Here is a 23,840-nt window from a genome sequence, read left to right as displayed (position 1 = left end):
CCGGGAAATCAAATTCATTTCATATTGAGTGACACCGTGATGTTTCAACTAATATTTCAAAAAAATAAAAATGCATAACAGTAATTTTGACAAAATAAAACAAATTATATTAATTATAATCGAATGGTATTGGATTTTGATCGAATTTTAAAAAGGGTTAAAGTAAATAACCTCCAACAAAAACTCTGAAATCTTTAGTCAAACCAAAACCAAACCAACCGGTCACAATAAGTTAGAAAGTTTCCGGTTCTTGATTTAAACATTAGACGGGTTTAATCAACTGAACCGTGACTAGAAGAAAACTGTTTGGTCCGACTAAAACCAGTCTTCGACCGACTAAACCTAATAAACCGGGATCATGCGTTTTTCTTGTTTCAAATCCAAAGGGGTCCGTTGTCTTCTGTGTTTCTTCTTTCACATAGCGAACAAAAACACCTACGACAATCAACCCGCAGAGGTCAGTTCCTAATCGGTTTGTGTTTGCTTCCTTTATCGTTTCTCTATTAGCTTATATTTGAAGGATTCTTCATTAGGACTCCTGTGCTTTTAGTAGTCAACGCCAGTTTCCAAAACCCAGATCGAATTATAATCTAAAGCTACGAACTTTGCATAGATAGATGAGTATGTGTTGGTGACAATGAGCATAAAGTTTTTGAGTCAATGTCTGTGATTTGATTTTCAGAGATGGAGAATGCACCAACTCAGGCTTCTTCTTTGGCCTCCGGATTACAGTAAGTTCTGTTTCTTGCATTGGATTCAAGAAACGTATGGAACCATTCTGCTATATTAAATTGGTTTCTCCTACGATTATAAGAAGGATAAAGCCACGACCTTTAGTCTAAACTATCCAATTATTGAATTGTGATCTGCACTCGTTAGCTTATTGGATTAGCGGTTTATTGATTCAGGATAAGCGAGGAGGTCGAGCAAAGATTCAACCTAGTTAAAAGTGTTGGCGAGCAATGCACACATGATGATGAGCTGAGGGATCTTCTGGCTAAGAAGGCTGCTCCGGTTTGCTACGATGGTTTTGAACCATCAGGAAGGATGCATATCGCTCAGGTGTTTACCTTTGTCATATGCTTGTTTCAAAATGTAAGCTTCTGCTAGCGAATTTTTTAACTCTGCTATTACTTTGGCAGGGACTGATGAAGATCATGAGTGTGAACAAACTGACTTCTGCTGGTTGCCGAGTGAAGATCTGGATCGCAGATTGGTTTGCGTACATGAACAACAAGCTGGGAGGTGATTTGAAGAAAATCAGGGTGGTTGGAGAATATTTCAAGGAGATCTTTCAGGCTGCCGGGATGAACTGTGAGAATGTGGAGTTTCTATGGTCATCCGAAGAGATTAATGCTAGGGGAGATGAGTACTGGCCTCTTGTCATGGACATTGCCTGCAGAAACAGTCTCGCCAAAATAAAACGGTTTGTATTCACATCTCATGTACACTGAGTTACGTCGATGATTGATGATGATGGACTCTCATGAATATATTTCCGGCCCTGTCAGGTGTATGCCTATTATGGGTCATAGTGAGACCGAGGAGCTGAGTGCAGCTCACATTCTGTACGTGTGTATGCAGTGTGCCGATACTCTCTTCCTTGAGGTACCTTTTCTGTATTTTTGTATAATCCTTTCTCTGATAATATCAAGTGCATAGAGCTTTTGGCCTTTCTATAATTGTTGCTGAAACGTTTTCTTAACCTCCGCAGGCTGATATTTGCCAGCTTGGGATGGATCAGGAAACGGTAAATCTGCTAGCGAGAGACTATTGTGATGACATTAAGAGAGGAAACAAACCTGTCATCTTGTCTCACCGTAAGTTTCTCTTTTTTTTCTGTTAGATCTCTGTTTTCATGTGTTTTCTTTCAAGTGTTCTTATGATCTCTAGTTGTAACGGGTTGCAGATATGCTTCGTGGTCTTCAACAAGGACAGACAAAGATGACTAAGAGTGATCCTTCGTCTGCCATCTTCATGGAAGATGAGGAGGTAAAGCACCTAGTTCTACACTATGTCTAAAAACCTGAGAGAAGTCTTATAGTTATTGAATGGTGTTTAATGACCACTTCACTTCCAGGCTGAAGTTAATGTGAAGATAAAGAAAGCCTACTGCCCTCCGGGTATTGTGGAAGGTAACCCATGCGTGGAGTACGTTAGATACATCATTCTGCCCTGGTTCAATGAATTCACAGTAGAGCGAGACGAAAAGTATGGTGGTACCAAGTGAGTTTTTACTATTTCTTCTAGAACTTTGAGTTTCGTGTTCGGTTTCTGGGTTCAGTGACCAATGTCTGGGATTATATATTCCCTTTGGTTTCTTTGTACACTTGTCTGTTTGTAGGTTTATCTAGCAGTGTAAGTTACTAATTTTTGAAATGAAATTCTTTTAATTGTCAGGACCTACAAAAGCTTTAAAGACATTGTCACTGACTATGAGAGCAATGTGTTGCACCCTAAGGATCTTAAGGACGCTCTGTCGAAAGCATTGAATAAGATATTGCAAGTGAGTATTGCCTTCTGGAGAAACAATACGGTTATAATATTAGCAAACAGTTGTATATATGCAACCGAATCATCGTGGAACATAGAAAGCTTCCTTCTTTAGATCTTTGTTTTGGGTTTTTTGAACGATTGTAATCTGTCTTTTATACATATTGCAGCCTGTCCGTGATCATTTCAAAACCAATAGTCGTGCCAAGAATCTGCTAAAACAAGTCAAGGTAAGAATAATATATTCTCAGTACGTCTCACCAGTTACTTATAGCTTGGACTTTCATACGCAGCCTCTGAATTTCTCTCTCTTCTTTTTGGTTTATCTGTTATTGTAGGGCTACAAAATCACCAGGTACATAAGTTACAGAGCCGGAAGCATATACCTGGATGTCAATATATCAGAAACTTCTCTTATTTTAATGACACTTTACCAATATTTTGGTGTAATTTCCTGGATTTGTCTTGCTCTGCCAGAACGGCTCTATCCAAGGAGATGGAGGCTCTTTCCGTCAACACACCAAACCCAGCATCTTCAGCTGCCGGATTACAGTGAGTAGTCTTGTAGTTGTTTCTTCTGTAACTCCTATTCAGTTTCTTTCATGGTTTGTTGCTTCGTATCTGATGAATGTTCTGTGATTTTTTTCTCATCTAATTTTGTTTATTTTGTTACTCCGATTTGGAATTTGGAGATAGATTTTCTCTCTTAAATTTTGTAATAGCTTCGGTAATTTTAAATAGTAATTTAGTTAAACAAGGAACATGTTTTAGTTCAAGTTCTCCAATTTTGTTTTCGGATAGGTTTTTGAGTTGATTATATTTTGGATCCTTTTTTAGCTGGTTAGTATTTTACTGATTCAGGCTGAGCGAGGAGGTAGAGAATAAATACAATATTGTGAGGAGTATTGGCGAGGAGTGCATACAAGAGGATGAGCTAAAGAACCTGTTAGCCAAGAAGCCCACTCCGATCTGCTACGATGGATTTGAACCATCAGGAAGGATGCACATTGCACAGGTCAGTTATCATTCTGTTATGCTTACTTTATACTTTTGTAGTTCTGAGCGGCCAATCATGATTTATGCAAAAATTCTCTCAAACTTTAAGCCTCTGAGAAGATTTTTAGTCGAGTTTTAAGATGCATTTTGACAGTTGTTGAGCTTTGATAGTTCACTAGGACAAACTAGTGTAGAAACTGAAAGTCTTTTTGGTGTTTTGATTGCATGAGAACTTTCTTGTAACTTATTTCATTTTGGTATTTCCTTAACAGGGAGTGATGAAGGTCACCAATGTAAACAAGTTGACAACAGCTGGTTGCCAAGTGAAAATTTGGATTGCAGATTGGTTTGCTCAACTGAACAACAAGTTGGGAGGTGACTTGGAGAGAATCAAAGTGGTTGGAGAATACTTCAAGGAGATTTGGCAAGCTGGTGGTATGAACACAGACAAAGTAAGCTTTCTTTGGGCTTCAGACGAAATTAACGGTAGAGGCGGTAAGTATTGGCCTCTTGTGATGGACATTGCTCGCAGAAACAACCTCCGTAGAATCTTGAGGTAACTAATTCACCCCAATGCATGCTTCATGTATTTATGGATCTGAGTGGGATATGTTCCCTTTTTTCTTGCAGGTGTGGGCAGATTATGGGACGTAGTGAGACGGAGGTGCTAAGTGCAGCGCAGATTCTTTACCCTTGTATGCAGTGTGCTGATATTTTCTTACTCGAGGTATCTTTTATTATGCATACTTGGTTCATATCTATGTATGTACACACTTCTATGCTTGATATTGATGCTTATTGTTTGACTTGTGCAGGCTGATATTTGCCAGCTGGGGATGGATCAGAGGAAAGTAAACATGTTAGCAAGAGAATACTGTGATGACATTAAGAGAAAGAACAAACCCATCATCTTGTCCCACCGTATGTTTCTTAACATTTTCTCTCTCTCTCTCTTCACTGTGTTGTCCTCTCATCTTTTAACTGTTGTTTAATGGCTTTGCAGATATGCTTCCTGGTCTCCAACAAGGACAAGAGAAGATGTCGAAGAGTAATCCATCATCTGCCATTTTTATGGAAGATGAGGAGGTAAATTTGTAGTTACAGAACTTACAAAACCGAGAAGATTGTTTCTGTAGATAAACTGACTTGTGTAATGAATGATCTCTTGTCTTCTAGGCTGATGTTAATGAGAAGATCAGCAAAGCTTATTGCCCAGCAAGAATTGTGGAAGGCAATCCATGTCTTGAATACGTCAAATACTTAGTTCTACCACGATTCAATGAGTTCACGGTTGGAACTGATGGCGGTAACAAGTGAGTAGCTGGAACCTAATCTAGAAACTCTCTTGGATGCAACTTTTGAGTCTCTACATCACAGACTGATCTTTGAAATTGTTCCCAACTGTCAGGACCTTCGAAAGCTTTGAAGATATTGCTGCTGAATATGAGAGCGGCGCGTTGGCTCCTGAAGATCTGAAGAAAGCCTTGGTGAAAGCACTGAATATAATGCTGCAAGTAAGTACTTCCCTCGACCATATCCTCAACAAACATAACCAAGCAACTTTTGATCTTCCTTTTGATGTTTGAGTTATCAGTATTATGTATATGAAACGATATGCTTCTTATCACTTACTTGTATATCTCTCAGCCTGTTCGTGACCATTTCAAAACCAACGAGCGCGCCAAAAATCTACTGGAACAGGTCAAGGTAATAAAATGTTTTTCCCCTTGTGTTTATAATTTGATTAACCACATCGCTTGTATATTGACATGAATCCGCTTTGACTCTTTTGGTTTATCTTTTTATTTTTCTGTTTATGTAGGCTTTTAGAGTCACCAGATGAAGCTGCAAACGCAGAGAAGCAAACTTGTGTTCATCGTTGCAAACTTTCTGAAGGATTTGGGTTACTTGCAATTCTATTTTGAAGTTCTCTTTTAGTTTTTGAAAAGACTGCTGATTAAGCAACCAAACAGGGAAGAATTTTACATTATAATGATAACTGAAAAAGGACTAGAGTTTTTAATACTAATGAAACTTTCTTCATTACTTAGATCTCAACTTATTAAGATCATTTTCACCAAAAATGCTTTGCAACAATTTTAAATGAAAAAGGTTATATATATCTTCATTCTAAATGCATATTTTCCAGTGTTTAATGCTGCAACTTCCTCGGCTATGTACAGTAGTATAACCATTTATCATCATCATCATCACGTCCTTTTTCTTCATCAAGGCTCTACAAGCCGCAATCCTGCCTCAGAACCACCAAACAACTCATCTATGTATACCTATGGTTTGCCACCCATGAATATCCTTGCTGATTAAGAGTTATAAGATTAAGGAGAAAGCAAGAAACAATCTGTTGGTAACCACACCATGTTGTCAATCTTTTCCAGTATCAAAATCGTAGACTGGAGTTGTTGGTTCTGAGTCACAGATCTACATATAAGGCAGCAGGCCCGGTTCAAAAAATGGGGGGACCCTGTCCCATCTAACATTTTTTCTGCTATGTTTGTAAAAACTTGGACCTTTTATTTGTGATAATTTTAGAATTTAGGACCCTAAAACTATAAAGAAATTATAATGAAAATTGAGGACCCTATGCATTTGTACCAATGACACACCCACAAAGCCGGCACTGTAAGGCAGAGCTATCTTTGGTCCTATATTGACATAGCCACACTTGGCGTTATGCTCTTAGCATGCTAGGAAAGACGTTGTTGACTAAACGGGAATATTTGTATTTGTAGGGTGCAAAGTTGATAATTGGATGATATAGATAAGACTTGTAGCGTGATCGAGAATGTGTTGTATTGTAATGGTTCCTTTGGGTTCAGTTAGAATGACACCGAGTAGAAAGTGGAGATTCATCAAGGGTTTAAAGAGTTATGTAGTGTATGGTGGTTTAAAGTGTTACAGATATGTCTGAAACTTACATAGGTGGGAAACTTGTAACCTTCTGAGACAAGGCTGGGTTTCCTTGACCTCTCCCTTAACATTTGTTTAGAATGAAAATTATAGCCAATTCGAAAACGTACCAGATGTAGAATACTTTGATCAAAGTCATATGAGGGTTCATAGGAAGACAAGTTAGCATCAGAGCTACTACATAGTCTCTCTCTCTCTCTCTCTCTCTCTCTCTCTCTCTCTCTCTCTCTCTCTCTCTCTCTCTCTCTCTCTCTCTCTCTCATTTTAGCTCTATGGTATTTTTTATTTATTTACAGGGTAAATTTAATAAAGTAATAATAATAGTACTACAAGTTTGTCAAAATTTAGACATCAAAGAGTTCGCACATGTATAAATTATGACAGATATGGACCGACATAGTCTTTTTTTTGGACGACAGAGTTTAGGAGTACGATTGGTTAGCAATAGAGTGAAATGGTGAAAATATAAAGTAAAAAAAGATAAATTTTTAAAAAATTAGAGTACAGTTTCTCACTTCTTGAAAATAGAGAAAGAATTTAGTCTTGTTTCATTCACTTTTAGAATAAAATGACTAAAAACTTTAATAAAACCTGAATAAAAACTGAATTTGAAATAAATGCTTACTCTAACATGTATATTCACTCACATCTTAAGGCCTAAGTCTTGTCACGTGAAATGAAAACATCAGTTGGCATGGGCCTTTCACGTCCTACTATTCTCTTATCTGATTTATACATCTTCTGTTTTATAATAGATAGATAAAAAAAAAATTTCACACATATTAATAAATTACTTTCTCTAAACAGAAAACAATTAAAATATAATTTAAACTAATTTATTTAATTATAAACAAAAATAGTAAAAATACAATTGACTACATATTTTTTGATAATGCTAAAATTACGTAAATATGAAAAAAATATTATTTATTGTGAAACAACAATAATCATCTAAAATATCATCTATATTGAAATGTAATAGTATTTCTTTTATTTAAAATAAAACATAAAAACTCACTTGCAAAATTTTAAATTACACAATATCCCTCGTCTTTTGCAATATATATTTATAATTTTCTTTACTATTTAGAAATAAATCAAACTTCAAGACAGGTAAACTAACCAAACAGTCTAAATAGCAATTTCTCCTGGCTAGAATAAAGCGTTGGCCAGTCTCAGTTTTCTTTTAAATGGTTTTCTTTTAGATAAAAGGTCATATTTGTAGTTTAATTAATTTTTACTTCAAACTTTTTAGACTCAATTATAAGAATTGTTTAAGCATTTCTTTTTTTGATAAATATGAGTATTCTTTGTATTGTGAAAAGTTTATTAACTAAAGGCTATAAGTGCATCTATTTTGGACGACAGAGTTTAGGAGTACGATTGGTTAGCAATAGAGTAAAATGGTGAAAAAATAAGGTGAAAAAAATAAAATTTTAAAAATTAGAGTACAGTTTCTCACTTCTTGAAAATAGAGAAAGAATTTAGTCTCGTTTTATTCACTTTTAGAATAAAATGTCTAAAAACTCTAATAAAACCTGAATAAAAACTGAATTTGAAATAAATGCTTACTCTAACATGTATATTCACTCATACCTTAAGACCTAAGTCTTGTCACGTGAAATGAAAACATCAGTTGGCGTGGGCCTTTCACGTCTTGCTATTCTCTTATCTGATTTATACATCTTCTGTTTTATAATAGATAGATAAAAAACATTTTCACACATATTAATAAATTAATTCTCTAAACAGAAAATCATTAAAATATAATTTAAACTAATTATTTAATTATAAACAAAAATAGTAAAGATACAATTAACTACACATTTTTTGGTATAGTTAAAGTTACCTAAATATGAGAAAACATTATTTATTGTAAAACAACAATAATCATCTAAAATATCATCTATATTGAAACGTAGAAGTATTTCTTTTATTTAAAATAAAACACAAAACCTCACTTGCAAACTTTTAAATTACACAATATCCCTCGTCTTTTGCAATATATATTTATAATTTTCTTTACTATTTAGAAATAAATCAAACTTCAAGACAGGTAAACTAACCAAACAGTCTAAATAGCAATTTTTCCTGGCTAGAATAAAGCGTTGGCCAGTCTCAGTTTTCTTTTAAATGGTTTTCTTTTAGTGAAAAGGTCATATTTGTAGTTTAATTAATTTTTACTTCAAACTTTTTAGACTCAATTATAAGAATTGTTTAAGCATTTCTTTTTTTTTTTGATAAATATGAGTATTCTTTGTATTGTGAAAAGTTTATTACCTAAAGGCTATAAGTGCATCTATTTTCAAAGAAAAAGCCTATCAATATGTTTATCTCTTTGGTCAGGACTCAGGACCCAGCAGTAACATTACATCAAATGGCTAATATTTTTGGACAAAACGAAAAACAAAATCAGTCAGCTACTCTATAGAAAATGTAGTTTGTGACAAGAGACGTTTACACTGAGGGACACTTTCTCTCTTTTGTTAACGCTTGAAGACACATTGTGTAGATGGAGCACATATTGGGACAGCTGTTTTTTTGTTGGACATTAAAGCCCTCCGCGTGAGTTAGGAAAGAGAATGTTCCCTTTAAGGAACTAAACTAGATAACACTCTTGGTTGGAATAAATACAAAAGGTGAAAAAGTAAAAGTAGGTATATAGGTTTTAGGGTCTCTTGTTTGGACCGTTGATTTTTTTGGTGAAACAAGATCTAATGGCTCAGAAGAGGCGTATAGTTTTGGCTTTAATAAATGTTGTTCTTTAACGTATAGTTTTTGTTTATGAGAATAGTGTGATGTCATGTGAATCACACGGCTTTAACCCTTTCACTGATAGATTTTTCTTTTAGTTTCTAAACAAAAATGTATATGAACAAAATCTAATTGTTTAATACGAAAAAATACAAACGTTTACAAAATGCAGAAACTTTCATCTTATAAAAATCTCGTAAATACCCAAAAAATGGAAGACAAAAGTGAGATCTTTATTGTTATTCATATCTCATCTGACCACCCTATTGCGCACTTGACCCTCCCCCCCCCCCCCCTTCCACTCTCATGTCCACAGCCACCACATCCACACAACTGTCCACAACCACCATGTCCACACAACTGCCGTCCACACCGATCACATCCACACGTCACGACATCAACAACATCAACACAACCACTGACCATGAGAACCCCGTCCACAACTCTTCCGACCAGATCAACAATATCCACACACACATTGACCAAGAGAGCTATCATCACCTCCATTAATCACCACCTCCAGTATCTCCTCTCCCTCTATTACCACTTTCGTATCCACCACCGAGAGCTCCATCCACAACTCTTCCGGTCACATCAACAACATCAACACAACCACTGACTACGAGATCCTCATCCACAATTCTTCCGACCACATCAACAATATCCACGTACACATTGACCAAGAGAGCCACCGTCACTTTCATAGGGTTTGGCCGAAAAAACAGAGTCAACTAGTTGATCTAAGAAGCGGGGTCTAACTTTCCATGTGGAGTTTGTCTGTGAATCAAAAGAGGCGGAGAAGAACAGAGATCGAGATCAAGAACTAATCAGCAAGAGCTTTGAAGACTACGCGGCGGCGGTCGAGCCAAGGAACGATACAGATACTGAAATCGAGAGGTAGAATACAGTAATACGATGTCGAGAGAGACGAATCAAGAAGATTTAGAGCGGCATCGAAAGTTTATTACAAATTTGTCGCACAAGAGAAAGGGGATAGAGTTTCGTAGTATCACAGTTTTCTCAAATTAGGGATTTTGTTTGAAAGAGGAACAGATGCCAAAGAGATAAAGTGATGTTATATTTTGATTTTTAATTTATTTTATTTGTCTAGATAGATATCCTTTAGTTAGAGGTTATGTTGGTAATTTTGTTAGGGTAATGTGTCTTCTATGTCCAATGTGTCTCTTAGTGTAATTGACAACTTAGAATGTGTCTCTTAGGGTAAAAATTTCTTGTGACAAGCTACCTTATTTAATGATATCCTTAACCACATCATAAATATGGGTGCCAATAAAAAATATCAGTAGCTCTACTCTTTACAAATATCCTTTTTATTAAAAAAGAGTAAATAAAGATCATACTAAGACCATCTTTATCCCAGCATTCCATTAGGGATACTTAATTTTTAATTTTTAAATTTTTTTTTTTAATTTATTTATCTGACTAAAAAAAAAAATCAATTGTGGGCCACCGCGTATTCGTGAGGCTCACAAATAGAACAAGTAACAAAAGAAACACGATGCTTATTTAGCAGGCAGAAGCAGCGGTGCTTGAGTTTTTGGTGGGACCCCAAACTTTAAGCGCTCCCTTTTCTCATGGGATAAAGATGCTCTAAACGAAGTCCAAAACAGAAAGAGTGCCAAGGCAGTAGGGATTACGTAGCCATCCCAATGCACAGATCCAGTCAAAGAGGCGGCCCATTACTTTCTTCTTTCGAAAATACTTCAGTTCACTGGTTTTACAACAAAAATTAATTCTTTTACAAACCACATTACTATTATTGTTAATATCAAAACAATACTGGTCTTGACGGGATTTCGGGTTTATTCTTCCAGAGGTATTGGGACCCTTGTTCGTAACTATGCTAAGTGCTAGTCGGATGGCAATCCCAGACCTAGCAAATTACCAAAAAACTCGAGATTAAAAGGGATATATGCGGAAATTAGTTTAATTATTATTTTATTTATTTAATATTTAAATTAAATATAAAATATAAATATATTAGAATGTAATAGTTTTTTGTATGTTATTATTGAATTTATATTTATGGGTTTAACAAAAATTAATTGTCAGTATATATGAATGCCATATAATTGAAACACAAATTAATCTAGACTAGTTTTTGAATTTTTATCATATGTATATGTCTATATATTAACATATGTGTAAAAGTAGATAAAGTTTGATGTCTCCTAGTGGCCAAGTGTGATGTTTTAGGTCCATCAGCCCGGATTTGATGCTCTCTAGTTGTAATTTAATATTTTCGCATTATTTGTATTAGATGGACAAAGTCCCACATCGGTTAGAAAAGAAAAGAGAGGCAAAATCTTATTCTATATATAGAACTAGGGTAAACCCGCCCTACGGGCGGGCGGATGAGTAAAATTTATTTTTCAAATTAATTTTAAATTTTGTTTTAATTTTAACTTCAAATAAAATTAAGGTTCATAACTGTTTTGCAGTAATCTTATCTATGTATTTTAAAATTACAAACTTGTCTAGTTACAATAAATTTACTCTTAGATATATTTTTTCATGTATTGAATTGTTTCTTTTTCTTTTCATATTTTCTTTTAAACTAATAATTTATGCGATATAAAAAAAAACTAATTCATTATAATTAAAACTACTTTAAGACAGATAAATAGATAATATGAAACTACATTACTATTTATATGTACACATGTTTATTAGAATCCTATATATCATTATATATGAAAATGAATTTACCCATTATTTTGATTAGAATTTTTGGAATAAATATTACTGACTAACTTATAAAATATAATTCTTACAATAATGTTACTATACATAATTAGATTATTTTATATTGATTATATTTTATTATTGAATAAAATTAGTTCTTGTAAATTAATGTCTACTAATTTGCAATGGCCTTAAAAAAATTGTAACTTTATTAGGAGATCCCCAAGCTGATAATGTTCTCTAACCATAGGAAAAAAAGTCAACTGCTTAAAACCCTTGTAGCCAAACCAGTTTTCCACGCATTAGCTACTGTGTTGTTGAAAAACTTTCATTTAATATTGAGAACAATGTAGAGCTACAATGTGATCTAACATGTTATTGCAAAATGTGGCACGCTATGGAATCCGCAGTATCACCTCTTCATCCCAGTCTCTCCACTCCTTTGTTAAATCAATTTTAAGAAATTTAGAAAATCATCACAACAAACCTGAATATATTGTTGCATACTTTAACCTTCTCCATGAATAAAGAGCTTTGTTACTAAACTCATGTATAGCGTGGGACTTGGAGCAGTAAATAAGAGAAACTATAACAGAATAGAAAGTTGCGAGAATTATATTCGTCAATGTTCATTGATCTCTAGATTCAGGTGGTCGCTTTATTAAACATAAAAAAACACTTACCCTTCCAACATTCTAAAACTGGCTATAAAGTTTGATTTCACTGATGTTCACTGTCTCGTCACTCCTTTCATTGATTTGCTGACTTCTCTTGGGTATTTATTGAGATTTACATTGAGGTTTAAGCATTGAAGAAAGCTGAGAGGAAAAAAAGATGCTGTAAATTGCAGGGCAACCAATTGAAGAGACTAATTCACGCAAAATGTCAAGTAGAAGAGAACTTATAAAAAGAGATCTCGTGCAACTATCAAATAACTGTTGGGAAATTTAAAAAAGGCCGAAGTAGTAAACTTTATATATATCCAAAGTAATTTATTCTATGACAAAAGAACTTCAAAACAAACTAAAAGGACTGATATACATCAATATTTTCTAAACTGAAATCAAGAGTGATTATTTGTAAAAAACGATTGAGAGAAAGTTCTAGACCTATGACAGAGGCTCCAAATCCGTTCATATTAGAACTGGATTTTAAGTTGTGAGAGAGGGTTCTTCGATTTCTTCTTTACTTCGTTAGATTAAGCAACATGACCTGTTAGTAAGGTGCAGATCTAGATGGATGCTTGCTTTCTCTTTAAGGTCGTCATGAGAAGCAGTGGATACCGTTTGAGGACGATGGTGAAGGTGTGGAGGAGTTTCGGTTTCGGGATACTGCAGAGTGGGGTCGCTCGGTGCTACCTCACGGTTGTAGTGTCTAAATCGGTAGATTTGACGGTGAGTTTAGAAGGTTAGTGCTGGAAAGTTGATATCTTCAAAAGGGGCCCGTGGTTGCAAGTTAAGGACGTATGCGTAAAGCTCTGACACCGTGACTGATTCTATTTTCTGGACGACGCCTATGTGTTGAAGTGTATTAAGTTGGTCTGAAAATGCCTAAGAACATCAAGCAAGAAAAAGAAGGTCAAATGTACAGTCTAATTAATACGACACTGTGGTTGTAGCTAATGATAATGGCTTACCTAATATACAAACAAAAATGGAATCATATCTGAAAATGTTGTGGAGTAGTCTGCTGCATACTCAGAAGGTGAAGGTGTGGTGCCAGTCTCTATTTTCAAAAAAATAATTTGATTAACATGTGAATACATTTGTTGCAGGTGAAAAGAATAAGAATCAAAACCTTTAAAACTGAACCAAACGGCTTTGTTTTCCAAGATAATATGAAAACCAGCTTACAGCTTCTTCTCCTTCATCGAGATACCTTCTGTCACCGAGCTCGGTTTAGTCGATGGAATCTTTAACGGATTCATACCAGGAGCTCTTACCACTGCAAAATGAAAGAATCATGACAATCAATTCAAGCCTCGTTTCAGATAAGATTTGATGTAATTATTAACAAAATATAGGAAGCTGAGACATACTGAAACGGCTAGGATGAGTATGAATTCTGCAAAGAGAGCAATCACTATGATCTCCCATTGAAAGCACCGTATCTATTGGTTAGAGTTTGTTTCAGCTCAGATGACATGATTGTTCACAAATACCTGTTAAAATGGATCATTAACTTAATCAAAATGAATGTGAACGGAACAAATAAATCCAAAGTATAACCTAACAGATCAGAGAAAAAGAAGATATTGAAGCTAATGGTGATGCATTTAGTCAAAGTGAATTAAACTGTGATAATAGTAAAGAATATAAACATGGAATTTATCTAAATTAATCTAATAATATCACAATTATTACAAAATTATCTAAACGCAAGAGAATCATACAACTGAGAAAAAAACAGCGTATATAAAAAATAAAGTGTGTAAGAAATTAAAAATTTTAATATATAAGAAACTAAAAACATAATATACATAATCAGATCAAAGTTGTGAGTAGAGAGAAAAATGAGATTTGGTGTGCTCTGCGTCCCTATTTATAGAATAAGAAATTGAGAATACCATAGAAAGTTTATGAGGTAATTAAGAGCACGTAGTGGGGCATCAAGGTGGAAGGCCATAAATGAGAGAAGTTATTAGTTGTTTTAAAATCTGGAGGAGCGTTTCAACTGATGGGTTCGCAGAGGCTGAGAATAAAAATGGTAGATGAGAAGACGACGAAGTTGGAGATAGGAGAAGAAATGTTTGGGCCAATTTGATTAAGCCCAAATCAAATGGTTCAGTTATGTCAAAATCCAACATCGATTCACATCTTCGAAATAAGAAAAATGAAGACACGTGTCACGTTTTCTGAAAGCTAATTAGTGACGTGGAAAGCTCAGGAGTGAAGCAAACATTTTTTTATATATATAGATAGTCATGCTAGGAGAATAGTAGAGTATTTGGGCTTCGGGCTTCCTGTCAAGCCCAGTAAATACTTTCTTAGTTTATAATTGAAGTTTAATTGGTGGCATGATTAGTCGTTAATTAGGCCGCTTAATATTTTATTGGGCCGCCTAATCGACTTAATGGGTCGAGTAAATGGTCTCCTATTTTATTGGCTTATTATATCAAAATCGCTTAAGCTGGTGTCCATATAGCGATTAGGAGGGCGCCTAAACGCCCGCATTTTTGAACAGGGATTAGGGAATAATAGGTGAACATGTTGTAAAGGAGGTTCAAGAGGTTTTTTTTTATGCTTACAGATTGAAATTTCACATACCTATGCTTAATTCTAAAGATCCCTAAATTAGAAGTAACGACAGACGTCAGAGCTATCAGCCTATGTTCTGTACTCTATAAAGCGGTTTCAAACATTCTCATAAAATGCCTCAAACCTTTGCTGAGGGATCTCATATAGAGCAATCAGACTGCTTTCGTGACTGAAAGGCTCATCTCAGATAATATTATTATCGCACATGAAGCAGTCCATGTGTTGAAGGTTGATCAGATAGCATCGGAGGATTATATGACCGTAAAAACCGACATGTTGAAATGATAGAGTGAAATGGAACTATTTGAAAAGTCTTATGATCGTAAGGGTTTCAGTGACCAATGGGCTCATTGGATCATGATGTGTATTATGACGGTAACATTTGCAGTGCTCATTAATGACCAACCTTTTGGCTTGATATCCTTGGTAAAGGCATTCGTCAAGGTGATCTTCTGTCTTCTTTTTTATCTGTCTTGTGTACCGAAGTCTCACACATCTCCTTAACAAGGCAGAAGAAGAAGGAGCGATACAAGGTGGTCCTAGCTTGCATCATCTCCTCTTTGCTGAGGACAGTCTCTTTGTTTGTTAAGTGAAAGTGTCCCAAAATAAAGTCCTTCATGACATCTTAAAGAGATATTGAGCAGCCACTGGCCAAGACATCAATTACCAAAAATCTTCCATGTCTTTTGGTGATAGGGTCAGTGATGAGGTTGAAACAGAAATCAGGAGGATAATGGAGATTTTAAATGCAGGGGGCACTAGTAAGTATCTAGGATTAACTGAGTGCTTTTCCGGATCAAAGGTTGATCTATTGTCATATATAAAAGAGAAATCAAAATCTTGATTAGATGGATGGTATTGTGAAAGCTATCACAGAGGAGAAAGAAAGTTTTACTCAAAGCGACTGCATCAGCAATCCAGTGTTTGCGATGTCGTATTTTTGGATTCCAAAGACAGTCTTATCCAACCTCTCCAACATCATGGATGACTTTTGGTGGAGTTTGGATGGTCATACACGAAAATTCATTGGGTGGCTTGGAATAAAATACGTTTACCCAAGGACTTGGAAGGCTTGGGTTTTGGGGATTTGAAGTGTTTTAATTAGGCGATCCTGGCTAAACAAGCCTGGATTATCCTTACAAAGCCAAACTCGTTGATGCCAAGTTTCTTACGGAGCATATACTTTCTGCGGTGTGATTTCCTTCATGCTACCCTTGAAGACAGATCATCTTATGAATGGCAAAGCATCCTTTTTGGAAGGGGGCTTTTACTCAAGGGTCTCAAGCATCAGATGAGGAATGGTAGAAAGACAAGAGTATGAATTGACAAATGGGTTGACGATGATGTTGAGGGAATGAGAGCACTGTGGATAAAGAATTACTCATATGATGTCAATATTTTGGCTTCCTCACTCATCGACCAAGATTCAAGAAGATAGAACAGACAAGCACTTGAGGAAATGTTTGTTCCAGGAGATGTTAAATGGATGATGGCAAACCAACATGTTGCTCAAAGAGATGATTTTTGGTCGTGGAAAGTCAACAGGAGTGGAGCTTTCTCGGTAAAGTTTTTCGTATTTGTTAGCGACGTCTCAAAAAATCACTGATGTGAGAAGGAAAGCAGAGATGCTACCATATATAAATGAGCTTATAAATCAAGTTTGGAAGGTTATTATTTCTTCCAAGCTTAAATGCTTTCTCTGGAAAGTCTTAAGTGATGCTTTTCCAACCGGCTTATCTCTGGAACGTCGAGGGATGAAGGTTGATAATAGATGTCAAGCATGTGGCGAGGAGGGTGAATCTATCAACCATATTATATTCTCTAGCACTGTTGCACGTCAAGCATGGGCTCTTTCCACCATCCCTCATCCTCAACGAGGTTTCCATCTCCATTCTATCTTTGAGAATTTAATTTTTCTTCTGTCACTGACCAGAACATCGATAGGGATCGAAGCAAGGAGAGTTTGGCCTTGGGTTTTGTGGCAATTGTGGAAAAAATAAGAACTATTTTCTTTTTGACAATGGGGCTTTCTCAGCTTTGGACATTGTTAGTAAAGCGGAGTAGGACTCAGAGAAATGGTTTCAGGCACAAAGATTTGAGGAAGAGGCTGTGAGGATAGAAGAAAATATATATGTTGTAAAAGGGTGCAAATGGACCCTGCCTCCGGCCAAATGGGTTACCTGCAATATTGGGATGCGATAATGTAAACAAAGGTCACTAGTAGGGGCTGTTTGGGTTTTGAGAAACGAAATAGGAGTGATTTTGTGCCACTCACAAAGAGTTTTTGCAAACATTCAGAATCTGGTAAAGCAAAATTTTCAGTTCTTCTTTGGGGTATTGAGAGCATGCAGAGCCAGCGAATTAACAATGTGATTTTTGAAGGGGAAATGGGAGAACTGATCGGAGCGGTACTCAGACTGTGTGGCCTGCGTTCTTGTATCAGGCGGGGGAGATTGAGTTGAAGCTGAGTGGGATCAGTGATAAGCAGCTTCGGGTGGTGACTAGAGAAGCAAATAGAGGAGCGTCTATCATTGCACAAAGTGTGACAAAGTATGGCTTAATGCAATCGTATGTGGCCTCCAGTCATCCAGACTGGTTATTTGAATATTTTGTCAATGAAAGCCGAGGCCTCTGACATGTGTTTTCTTTTTGGGGATTTTTGGGGTTGAACTTGGAGACACTTCAAATGTGTAGGATACTCTGCGGCTTGTGTATCCTTTAATCGAATGTGTAGCTTTTTAGTGTAGGGTTGAGACTGTGTTTTATAAGGTTCACTGCTTATATTAAAATCAATAGAATTTCAGATGAAAAAAGAAAATAAAAGATACATTCTGACTCCATTACATTTAGACCATCACCAATTGTACTTCATTTTGAAGAAAAACATCAAAAATAAGCGATACCATCTTTTATTAATACATTATTTCGAAAGAAAAAATAAGTTTGTGAATAGTCTTCCCTCAAATTCAAAGGAACACTATTTACAATCTCATTTTTGTGTTAGACTTTTTTCTCATTTATAAATCGATCTTTAAACTTTTATATAATTTTTATATCTATAAAGATTTATTATTTGTATTTTATACTTTAAAATTTTCAATAACCCTTTTATAATACAATTATAACAATGTATGTCATTTATATTCTTTTAGAAACTATATATATATATATATATAATATAGATATAGTTAAAATAAAATTATTTTTGGATAAAATTTGTATATTTTAAAAATACCAAACATTATTAGAACTAATAATAAATATTAATAATATAATATATATAGATTATTCTATTTTGAGGAGAAAAATGAAGAAAACCACTTAAGTAAAATAAGAAATCATTTTGAGCTTACAAAATGATGTAAATCATTGGAGATGCCACTATACATTGAGTTTACAGAATTTTTTAGTGATAAGAAAAAGTTCACAGAAATTTATGTAATGTTAGAAAACTTAAGAATGGTGTACTTTTTCGGTATAATGTATGTAGTATAATGTGCCACTAGATTTTGACTTGCGATTGGAAAGTGCGAGTTTTTTTTTAAATAAAAAATATTTTAAATGAATTTTTATATAATATATTTCGTATAGATTTGATCACATTTATTCGGAACCACGAACTAAATTGTACCAAACTGAAAATCCTGAAACTAAAAATAAACTGAATTTTATAATTAACGGAGAACCAAATGAGTAACTGAAAATTTAAAATATAAACTATATATTTACTAATATTAATTATATTTAATTTATAAATAACCAAATATTTTTAAAATACTATATATAAACCGAATTACCCAAATTTTTTGTATTTATATTATTAAAATTATTCGAATGATCTCATATTTTTATCCGAACAATCAAATTATCTAATATTTTTATCTATAAATTTGTAACTATCTGAAATACCAGAATCGAACAATAACTGAATTGGACCCAATTTGTTTTTGCATATTTGGCGATTCTCAACTTTGCTAATGAGCCAAATAAAAGAAAAACAAAACAACTCAACTAAAACCAAAGCAAACTTTGTAAACAACTGTTCCTAAATTTCGTGAACCAAAATACCAAAATACTCAAACCGAAACCGAATGCTACAGACTAACAGTGAATTTAAATTGAAATAGTACGAAGAAGTATTCTATTTTTACAAATAGTTTAACCCCTTTTAGTGGGGGTACATATGTGGTTTATAGTCGAATTAAGATATAAACAGTGTTTTTATCTGATCCGGACCCGTGGTCGTTCTGATAAACCCCATAGCCATATATAATCCGGATTGGCATATGTTCTTCATGTAGCATTCTATCAGAAGTTCTATCAACTGATATGTTTTTACAAATTTGGGTTTAATTAAAATTGATTAATTAATAATCTGATAAAACCTAAAAAATTATAATTGTATAAAATTTAGTATAAATACACATAAGAAGGCTAAGAATTTTATGATTGTATAAAATGTAAATTCTAATATTTTACAGTTTAGTAACATGATCGAAAAGTGATTAAAAATATGAGTATATGCTCAACCGGTCAATAAATTATGTTGCATATAGAAGGAACATAAATTGAATAATATGCTCCGAATATTGCACATTTATGTGTTATTAATAATACTAGGGGTCTGTCCGCCCTACGGGCGGATGAATTTACACTAAAACTATTTTATATTAGAATATATTTTAATTTTATAAAATATTTGAAATTTTACTTTATACTGAAAATAATAAACGTAATCTGTTTTTATTCAAAAAATATATTGTAGGTTTAATTAAGTTTTGTTGGTTTGAGTTGAAAAAACCATTAACAATGTTTTTGTTAGAGAACACAAAATTTTTCTATTCGATTTCTATTTCAATTTGATATAGTTGAAAAAATCTAAGGTAAAATAACTAATATTTAAAAGTATCAGATTTCGGAGTATGTTCTAATGGTAGTCAAGGGCGTTCCTGAAATGATGGGGGCCATAAATATTTTACCGAAGTTTTAACAATTTTTTTTTATGATTTTGGAGACTTTGTGTAATTTCTTTTCTAAAAAATTGGGAATCCTAGTCCTATGTTTTACTTCTCTATGCTCAGGACCACCCCTGTTATACTATCTATTAACAGGAAAAAATGATTTTTAAAGTAGATAAGAAAAAATGAAGAAGAATGGATTGAGCTGCTCATGACGTTTAACTGGGTCAATCTTTTTCTGAATTTCCATGCCTACGTGGATAGTTTTACAGAACAATAAACAAATTATTTTTATAGTATAGATTGCTTCATGAAACTTGGTTGCTTCTTCTTCTAACGATTGTTCATGTGTGTTGTATGTATTTACATAGATAATAAGTACTAACATAGATACTAACATTTTGTTTACAGATGGAACCCACAATTTTGATGAAAACAATAACACAATTTTGATGGACATCAACAATAGAATTTTTTATCTTCGTTTTATTTTAATGAATTTCATTGGATATTAAACTTCTGATTAAACCTTGTTGCATCTCTCTCTTCGTATTTTCCTTTTACGCATGTCAAATATTTGTTCACATCATTAGTTATATTTAAAACAACAACACCATGAACTCTTGTTCTTTCCATCTCGTCATCTTAGCGCCACTATCTTTTGTCCATATCTAAATCCAAGGGAGCTGCTGCGTCGCATCCCGATGATGAGGCGGTCTTTTCGCTTTCCAATATAGTATAACCCAAGACTCTTTAGTAGTTTTAAGTAACTGAAAGAAAGGTACTGATTATTGCTTGTGGGACGTTTTTGTTGCTATAAGGGTGATCACAGAGTTGTCGAACACACTGTCCACATAGATTCGGTTAATCCCATATTTGTTCTTACTGGCATTATCTCCCTGTCGCTGGCAAAAGTCCAGTATTTAGAAATGCTCACCTTTATCAATCTTAAAAACATGACCGGACCTTTCCAACCATTTATTTCGCCATAGCCAAATCTGCAGTCCTTTAGCCTCAGTGGTATCCGTCTCCATGGTCCTTGTCCGGCCAACACAGGCATACTTACCAACATAAAAACGATTTCGGTTAGAGGAAACCAATATACTGGTCCATTACCAGATTCAGAATCCATCTTGCCCTGTTTAAATTACCTTGAACTCAGCAACAATTTTTAACTGGAACTATACCATTAGAAATCGCTAATCTCAAGCTCATGACGTATCCAACACCGTAAACCTAATAGAATTGCTTGTAATTAAAACTAACAGGACTCATAATATACTGATTCAGAAGATAAAAAAAATTATTTTGTTCCAACTAATAAACAATACAAATCTTAACTAAACAAATAAAGAATACTAAGAAAAGTTTTTTGTAAAAATCCTCAAACCAGTTCCATGAAGAAAATAAGTTGACATGTATGCAACAATACTCTTTCTGTAGAGTGTGACACAATAATAAGTTAATAACCTTCTTTTCTTGGCTTATTTATGACTAATCCTCTTTGGGTATCAGTTAACAGCAGAGAGAGGAGATCTTGAGTCCGACACAGCTGCTGCATAGACAGAGAAAGCACGTATAAGGTGTTGCTGCTCCTTTGCATCACCATTGGCCTGCATCAACAGTTTCCCATCTTGAAACGCTCTCAGTAAGTCTCAGATACTGGAATTCTAAGTACCTCAATGGACTCAATGCTTGGTATGTCGTTTGGTCTTTTCCTGGGCGTTGAACACGAAGGTTTATCCACCTGTTTGCACCAAAGTCAACATTCCTATCGTCATGTAAAACCAGCTATAATGTCTGGTACGTTGCATTTTTCTGGGTTTGTTTAGTGCAGATTGAATCATGAAACTTACTAAGTTTTCATCAAGAAGATATTTCCCTGTGTTGTTTGTGATCTCTACAATATTGTGACTGTGATCACTCTTGGGCTCTATCAAGTCTTCACAGCAGGGGATAATCATGGAGTTGATCTTAGAACATGCATCATTACTGGGTTCAGCGAATCTGAGAGAAAAGGGGTAAATTTTCAGCAAAACAACGAATAATATTTGATCCAAATCTGCAAATTTAAAGGAATTAGTTATCTCACGATTAACGGAAGTAAGAAGGCTGGTGTTAGCAACATCAAGAGAGGATGATACAGCGGATGAGTACTGAGAGCTTAGGTTTTCATTCGCATATATTCCTCCTCTGTTTAAGATATTGAAGTGAAAAGTGACTGACCAGTAATTCTTGAGCTTTCCTCCATTGATGTGCAATCATCAATGCCTTGTCCAAGTTAAATTATTCTTCTCAGAAAGTTCAAAAAGATGCTAAGAACTTTTGAGATTGATGTAAATCCCAGTTCTTGGGATGGTATATGTTATGAATTTTTGAGATTTGATTATACCAGTTCAAGATAACTTCTTGCATCGCCTTCTTCCCACTCCCAACCGCTGAAGTGTAATTGTGATAGTTCGACTTTATTTCACCATTGATATCTTGCATATTTCTATTGTTTTATCCATTCATCCATGTGTATTTTGATCATATAGATTAGGATTTAGCCATGTTTAGGTTGCATTTTGCATACATGAGTCCTTATCAGGTATTGGAGTACCACATGGAGTTCTTGGAGACACTTGGAGGCATTTGGAGCTCAAAAAGGAGTGTTTAGAGTGGTCATTGGGCGAGCAAGGCATGGGAGCGACCAGTCCGGAGCGACACAGCGAGGTCGCTCTGATGACCCTACTGGAGCGACCTAACCGGAGCGACAGGGAGAAGTCGCTCGCGGTTTCATCACTCGGAGACGCGAGAACGAGCCCGGAGCGACCTCTCGGAGCGACACAGCGAGGTCGCTCCAGCTGGGAGCGACGTTATGGGAGCGACAGGGAGAAGTCGCTCGCGGTTTCATCACCCGGAGACGCGAGAACGAGCCCGGAGCGACCTCTTGCAGCGACACAGCGAGGTCGCTCCCGAAGCCTGGAGCGACTTGTCGGAGCGACGGGCTGAGGTCGCTGCGCGTTTTATTTCTACTCGAATTTGTGATTTCTCAAGGGCCTTTTGGTCATTTCATTATGCACGTTTTTATTTTCTAAACCTATGTTTTAATACTCTAGGAGCCACCAAGAGGGGGATCATCTTTGTTCTTAGAAAAAACCACCAAAAACCTTTGGAAAGTCATCTCTTTGAATGAATTGATCAGTTTATTATTGAGAATTCTGTGTTCTTATCTATTTCCTGTGTTTCTCTACATGATTAATCTGAAATCCAACATGGGTTTAAGAGGAATCATGGAGATTAGTGAGTAATCACCTTTTGAATTCATGGGTTAGGGAGATTGAGGGTGATTAGGTTAGAACTAGGATGTTTTAGTGTAGGTCATTCATATTTCCTTGCTAGTTGAGTGAGCATAATGCATCTTCTGAGTTGGCCACTCAGTAGTTGAACCTTAGGCATTTCCCCCCCGAAAGGTGTTCGAGGAAATGCCCGAGACAACTCTTCTTAGCTTTTAGCATACTTTGCCAAAGACATTTGTTGTTAGAGGTGCTAAGATAGCCATTGGACTTGCTAGTTACGATTGCTTTCATATTATTCAACCAAAGACATTTGATGTTTGAATTGTGTTAAGTAAATGAGCATTCATCTAGACATAGAGTTTGTTTAGGATCGTGTCCAAGCTTAAAGTTAATAGATTGATTGATCGTTTGCCATCTTTAGTTCGAAACTTGATCACCCGAGGTCTAATCCCTATATCCATGAGTTC

At 35.1% G+C, this 23,840-nt stretch overlaps 1 protein-coding gene and 1 long non-coding RNA gene across 6 annotated transcripts; one reads left to right on the top strand and one right to left on the bottom strand.

Annotated features, from left to right (window-relative positions):
• Positions 1-337: 337 nt before the first annotated feature.
• On the top strand, positions 338-5,539 carry LOC103829015 (tyrosine--tRNA ligase 2, cytoplasmic). 2 transcript variants are annotated; one of them, XM_009104667.3, is made up of 21 exons: positions 338-457; positions 683-731; positions 909-1,062; positions 1,143-1,426; positions 1,512-1,608; positions 1,715-1,820; positions 1,910-1,992; positions 2,081-2,226; positions 2,401-2,506; positions 2,664-2,723; positions 2,832-2,848; positions 2,971-3,045; positions 3,355-3,508; positions 3,762-4,045; positions 4,120-4,216; positions 4,305-4,410; positions 4,493-4,575; positions 4,666-4,802; positions 4,898-5,003; positions 5,137-5,196; positions 5,312-5,539. In XM_009104667.3, the coding sequence occupies exons 2-21, from the start codon at positions 685-687 to the stop codon at positions 5,330-5,332; spliced, it is 2,223 nt and encodes a 740-aa protein (XP_009102915.1). In that variant the 5' UTR covers positions 338-457; positions 683-684; the 3' UTR covers positions 5,333-5,539. The 2 variants fall into 2 exon arrangements, with proteins under 2 accessions (XP_009102915.1, XP_009102916.1); XM_009104668.3 differs by having other exon boundaries at positions 350-472.
• A 2,993-nt stretch (positions 5,540-8,532) lies between these two features.
• Positions 8,533-23,762, bottom strand: LOC103829014. Of its 4 annotated transcripts, none has more exons than XR_004449009.1 (6): positions 21,949-23,762; positions 14,444-21,863; positions 13,916-14,038; positions 13,675-13,821; positions 13,514-13,602; positions 8,533-13,427 (listed from the first exon to the last, which is right to left on the bottom strand). It is a non-coding gene; the product is annotated as an uncharacterized LOC103829014 (long non-coding RNA). The 4 variants fall into 4 exon arrangements; XR_004449008.1 differs by having other exon boundaries at positions 14,444-21,839; XR_004449010.1 differs by having other exon boundaries at positions 14,444-22,248; positions 22,319-23,762.
• Positions 23,763-23,840: the final 78 nt, after the last annotated feature.

This window comes from Brassica rapa, chromosome A07 (genome assembly GCF_000309985.2).
Source record: "Brassica rapa cultivar Chiifu-401-42 chromosome A07, CAAS_Brap_v3.01, whole genome shotgun sequence".
In the NCBI taxonomy this organism is placed as follows: domain Eukaryota; kingdom Viridiplantae; phylum Streptophyta; class Magnoliopsida; order Brassicales; family Brassicaceae; genus Brassica; species Brassica rapa.
This window is presented reverse-complemented; position numbering and strand designations above follow the sequence as displayed.

Excerpts from the sequence above, each read along its gene's own strand:
- LOC103829015 (XM_009104667.3), top strand. The coding sequence starts at position 685 with ATGGAGAATGCACCAACTCAGGCTTCTTCTTTGGCCTCCGGATTACA. Across the intron at positions 1,993-2,080 it reads TCTTCATGGAAGATGAGGAG|GCTGAAGTTAATGTGAAGAT; the intron begins GTAAAGCACCTA and ends CTTCACTTCCAG. Across the intron at positions 4,046-4,119 it reads AACCTCCGTAGAATCTTGAG|GTGTGGGCAGATTATGGGAC; the intron begins GTAACTAATTCA and ends TTTTTCTTGCAG.